This window comes from Coturnix japonica, linkage group LGE22C19W28_E50C23 (genome assembly GCF_001577835.2).
Source record: "Coturnix japonica isolate 7356 linkage group LGE22C19W28_E50C23, Coturnix japonica 2.1, whole genome shotgun sequence".
In the NCBI taxonomy this organism is placed as follows: Eukaryota; Metazoa; Chordata; class Aves; order Galliformes; family Phasianidae; genus Coturnix; species Coturnix japonica.
The window spans coordinates 1,494,340-1,499,134 of record NC_029544.1 but is presented as its reverse complement, the minus strand read 5'-3'; the positions used below and the strand labels follow the sequence as shown (position 1 = coordinate 1,499,134).

Sequence of the window (4,795 nt, the reverse complement as noted above, 5' to 3'; positions counted from 1 at the left end):
CGATGTCTGCCCGTAGGCAAAGATGGTGCCGTTGTACCCTGCCAGCACATCTTGGGGGGGAGGGGGCGGCAGTGAACGGAGCCCCCGGGACCCCCAAGGGATCTCACAGAGCCTCAGACCCGATGGACCCCCCCCATCCTACAGACTCCCCCAATTTGCCCTCATAGGCCCCCAGCAGTTCAGAACCCCTCCCTACCACACCCTGCAGTCCCCCCCACTTCCTATGATGCCACCCATGCTACAAGAAGACCCCCGAAACCTACAGACCCCCCCCCCATCCTACAGACCCCTGCCCAGCTTTGCGACCCCCCCGAGCTATGAAAACCGCCCCCAACCTACAAACCCCCAAACCTCAGCCCCCGCACATGCTACAGACCCCCCCCACCCTACAGCCCCCCCACACACTGGGGGGCGCTGGGGGGCACTGGGTGGATACCGGGAGGCACTTGGAGCCCCCAGTTCTGGGGTGTCACCACCATCCCCCTTACAGTGACCAAGACCAACCTGTCGGTGCATGAGGACAAGAACCGCGTCCCCTACGTCAAGGTGGGGGTCCCGGGGGGGGGGTTCCAGGGGCAGCCCCACAGAGGGGGGGGGTTCTGACCCTCCCAACCCCCCAGGGCTGCACGGAGCGCTTCGTCTCCAGCCCCGAAGAGATCCTGGATGTCATCGATGAAGGGAAAGCGAACCGCCATGTGGCTGTTACAAGTAAGTGCAGGATGGGGGCTGTGGGGGGATGCAGTGGGGCTCTCTGGGGGTCTGGGGTCCTCAGAGTGGTGCAGCCCCCCCCGCCATGTCCCCACAGACATGAACGAGCACAGCTCCCGCAGCCACAGCATCTTCCTCATCAACATCAAGCAGGAGAACGTGGAGACGGAGCAGAAGCTCAGTGGGAAGCTCTACCTGGTCGACCTCGCCGGGAGCGAGAAGGTGGGGGGGCCTCGGGTTGGGGCTTTGGGTTGGGGGTGTTTGGGTTGGGGCTTTGGGTTGGGGGTGTTTGGGTTGGAGGGTTGGGGGTGTTTGGGTTGGAGGGTCTTTAGGTCGGGGTGGCTTTGTGTTGGGAGGTCTTTGGTTTGGGGGGGTCTTTGGGTTGGGATGTCTTCTGGCCGGGGGTCTTTGTGTTGGGGGTCTGTGTTGGGGTCTGAGCCGCGGCCCCACAGGTTAGCAAAACTGGGGCGGAAGGTGCTGTGCTGGATGAGGCTAAGAACATCAACAAGTCGCTGTCGGCGCTGGGCAACGTCATCTCGGCGCTGGCGGAGGGCACGGTGAGACCCCCAGCCCCGGCCCCACCCCCAGCCCCACCGCGCAGCCCCCCGCCCCCCCTGAGCTCTGCCGTGCCCCCCCCGCAGAAGGCGTATGTGCCGTACCGGGACAGCAAGATGACGCGCATCCTGCAGGACTCGCTGGGGGGGAACTGCCGCACCACCATGTTCATCTGCTGCTCCCCCTCCAGCTACAACGACGCCGAGACCAAATCCACGCTCATGTTCGGGCAGCGGTACGGGGGGGGGGGGGCACCCCACGGCTCATTATAGACCCCACAGACCCGTTATAACCCAGTGACACCCCATGACACCCCACGCACCTCAACGGCACCTCCTGCACTGATTTTACCCCAATTGCTCCCCATTGCCCCACTGCCCCCTAATAGCGCACCCTCCCCCCGCTGCCCCCCACAGCCCCACAGGTGGAGCTTCCTCCCCCCGGGGTCCCCTCCTGCAGGTCCCCTTGGGGTGGGGGCACCGGGCTGAGCGGGTCCTAAACTGGAACCAGGGGTTGGGGGTGGAGCTGGAATTGAGGGGTGGGGATGGGGAGGGGGATCGTGACAGGACCCCCCCGCGAAGGGCAAAGACCATCAAGAACAGCGCGTCCGTCAACCTGGAGCTGACGGCGGAGCAGTGGAAGAAGAAATACGAGAAGGAGAAGGAGAAGAACAAAGCGCTGAAGGAAACCATCGCCCGCCTGGAAGCGGAGCTGAGCCGATGGCGCAGCGGTGAGGGGGGGGCAGGACCCGGGGGGGGGGGGTTGGGGGCTCCGGGACCCCCCCCCTTCCCCAGCAGCGGAGGTCGGACGGCGCTGTGCCCGCAGGGGAGGCTGTGCCTGAAACGGAGCAGCTGAGCGGGACGGAGACGGAGACGGAGAGCGGAGGGGGAGAGGGGCCGCGCCGGGGGGGGCCGGGCGGTGAACCCCCCCGCACCGACAACGACAACAGCTCCTCCATCGTCATCCACATCTCTGAGGAGGAGCGGCACAAATACGAGGAGGAGATCCGCAAACTGTACAAGCAGCTGGACGATAAGGTGCGGGAAGCCCCGACCCGCCCCCAGCCCCCAGGACGGCCCCGGGGATGCGGGACCCCCACCCACCCCCGCCCTGTGCCCCTCCAGGACGATGAGATCAACCAGCAGAGCCAGCTGATGGAGAAGCTCAAGCAACAGATGCTGGACCAGGAGGAGGTGCGACCCCCCCTCCCCCCATCACCGTCTGATCTCAAACCCACCGGGACCCCTTGGGACCAGCACCCACTTGGGGACCCCGCTGACCCCCGGGACCCCCCGCCCCCCCCCTTCCAGGTGCTGGCGGCAGCACGGGGGGGCGGCGAGGCGGCGCGGCGGGAGCTGGCAGCGCTGCGGGCTGAGCACGGCGCCGCACGGGCCGAGGTGGCGGAGGTGCTGGCGGCGCTGGAGGAGCTGGCGCGGAGTTACGACCGGAAAGCGCAGGAGGCGGAGGACACCGGGAGACACAACCGGCACCTGGCGGATGAGCTGGCGAGAACCGAGGTGAGCGCGGAACGGGGAGACCCAAATGGAGCCCAAATGGGACCTCAAAGGGAGCCTCAAAGGGAGCCTCAAAGGGAGCCCATAGATGGGACCCCAGATGGGACCCCGCCGGGAAACCGAACCGGGAGCCCAGTGGGATCCCAAACTGGAAACACGGCGCGGGGCTGGGACGCAGCCCCTGAAACGTGGGTCGGGTTTGGGCCGCAGGCGACAACGTTGTCACTGGAGACGGAGCTGCAGCGAGTGCGGGACCTGGGCGGGCAGCAGCGCAAAAGGGCGGCCGAGGTTCTGAACGGGCTGATGAGGGAACTGAGCGAGTTCAGCGTCATCGTGGGCAACGGGGAGATCAAACTGGTGAGCGGGGGCGGCTGAGTGTGAGTGTGAGTGTGAGTGAGTGTGAGTGAGTGTGAGTGTGAGTGAGTGGGAGTGTGAGTGTGGGTGTGAGTGTGGGTGTGAATATGGGTGTGGGTGTGAGCCGTGTGTGCCACATCTGTGTGTGCCATGCTGTGCTGACTGTGCCGTGCTATACCGTGCCATATCGTGCCATACCATGCCATACCGTGCCATACCGTGCTATACCGTGCCATACCGTACCATACCGTGCTATACCGTGCCATACCGTGGCATACCATGCCATATCATGCCATACTGTGCTATACCGTGCCGTACCGTGCCATACCGTGCCATATTGTGCCATACCATGCCATACCGTGCCATACCGTGCCATACCGTGATATACAATGCCGTACCGTGCCGTACCGTGCTATACAATGCCATACCATGTCATACCATGCCATACCGTGCTGTAACGTGCTGCCCACGCTGTGCCCCGGCAGCCGGTGGAGGTGAGCGGCGCCATCGAGGAGGAGTTCGCGGTGGCGCGGTTGTACATCAGCAAGATCAAGTCGGAGGTGAAGTCGGTGGTGAAGCGCTGCCGGCAGCTGGAGGGGCTGCAGGTCGAGTGTCACCGCAAACTGGAGGTGACGGGCCGCGAGTTGTCCTCCTGCCAGCTGCTCATCTCACAGGTGGGGTCGGTGGGGGGTGGGGGGACCCCCGGGGTCGCTGCCCCCCCCGGCTGATCTCGCCCCCCCCCCCCGCAGCACGAGGCCAAGATCCGCTCGCTGACCGAATACATGCAGAGCGTGGAGGGCAAAAAGCGGCACCTGGAGGAGAGCTACGATGCGCTGAGCGAGGAGCTGGCGCGGCTGCGGGCACAGGGTGGGAGATGGGGGGCACGGCTGGGAGGTGGGGCTTCGGGGGGGCACAATGGGGCTGGGAATGGGGGGCACAGCAGCGATGTGGGGATGGGGTGGCGCGGTGGGAGCTGGGGATCGCATAGCCACGACCTGGGACGGGGGGCACAGCGGGGACTTGGGTCTGGGGGGGTCACAACATGGATTGGGGCTGGGGGGCAGACAGAAGGGTTACAGGTTCAGGGTGATCCCGGTGCAAACTCCGCCCCCAGAGACGGCGCACGAGGCAGCACGGAAAGAGCACGACGAGACCCCGGAGAACGATGAGGTCAAGGTGAGGGCGAGGAGAGGGGGGGGTGCAGGGAGCGGGCGGGGGGTCCATGGGGCATCGGAGGGTCTCGGGAGACGTGGGCCCCGCCAGATGGGACGCAGGGTGGGACTTCCAAAGGCTGAGGGTGGGCGGGGTCTCCAAAGGGCGGCGGGGCGGCGGGGATACGGGGGGGCACCGTGGGGTTCCTGGCACTGACCCCCCCCGCAGAAAGCGCTGGAGCTGCAGCTGGAGAGTCACCGCGAGGCGCAGCACAAACAGCTGGCGCGGCTGCGAGACGAGATCAACGAGAAGCAGCGAACGATCGATGAGCTGCGAGAGTGAGTGTCGGCACTGCAACGTACGGACAGCGCCGGACACAACACAACACAACACAACGACACGACACAACACAACACAACAACACAACAACACAACACAACACAACACAACACAACATAACAACACAACACAACAACACGACACAACACAACACAACACAACACAACACAACA

At 65.1% G+C, this 4,795-nt stretch overlaps 1 protein-coding gene across 1 annotated transcript in view; it reads left to right on the top strand.

The window, feature by feature from the left end:
• KIF5A (kinesin family member 5A) overlaps positions 1-4,795 on the top strand; it is an 8,261-nt gene that overhangs the window by 2,382 nt on the left and 1,084 nt on the right. The window contains 14 exon segments of the mRNA XM_015886935.1: positions 393-546; positions 621-708; positions 806-930; positions 1,161-1,265; positions 1,350-1,498; positions 1,845-1,993; positions 2,089-2,300; positions 2,388-2,456; positions 2,574-2,780; positions 2,988-3,134; positions 3,617-3,805; positions 3,881-3,998; positions 4,246-4,307; positions 4,512-4,621. Of these exon segments, the coding sequence (XP_015742421.1) occupies positions 393-546; positions 621-708; positions 806-930; positions 1,161-1,265; positions 1,350-1,498; positions 1,845-1,993; positions 2,089-2,300; positions 2,388-2,456; positions 2,574-2,780; positions 2,988-3,134; positions 3,617-3,805; positions 3,881-3,998; positions 4,246-4,307; positions 4,512-4,621 (1,884 nt within the window).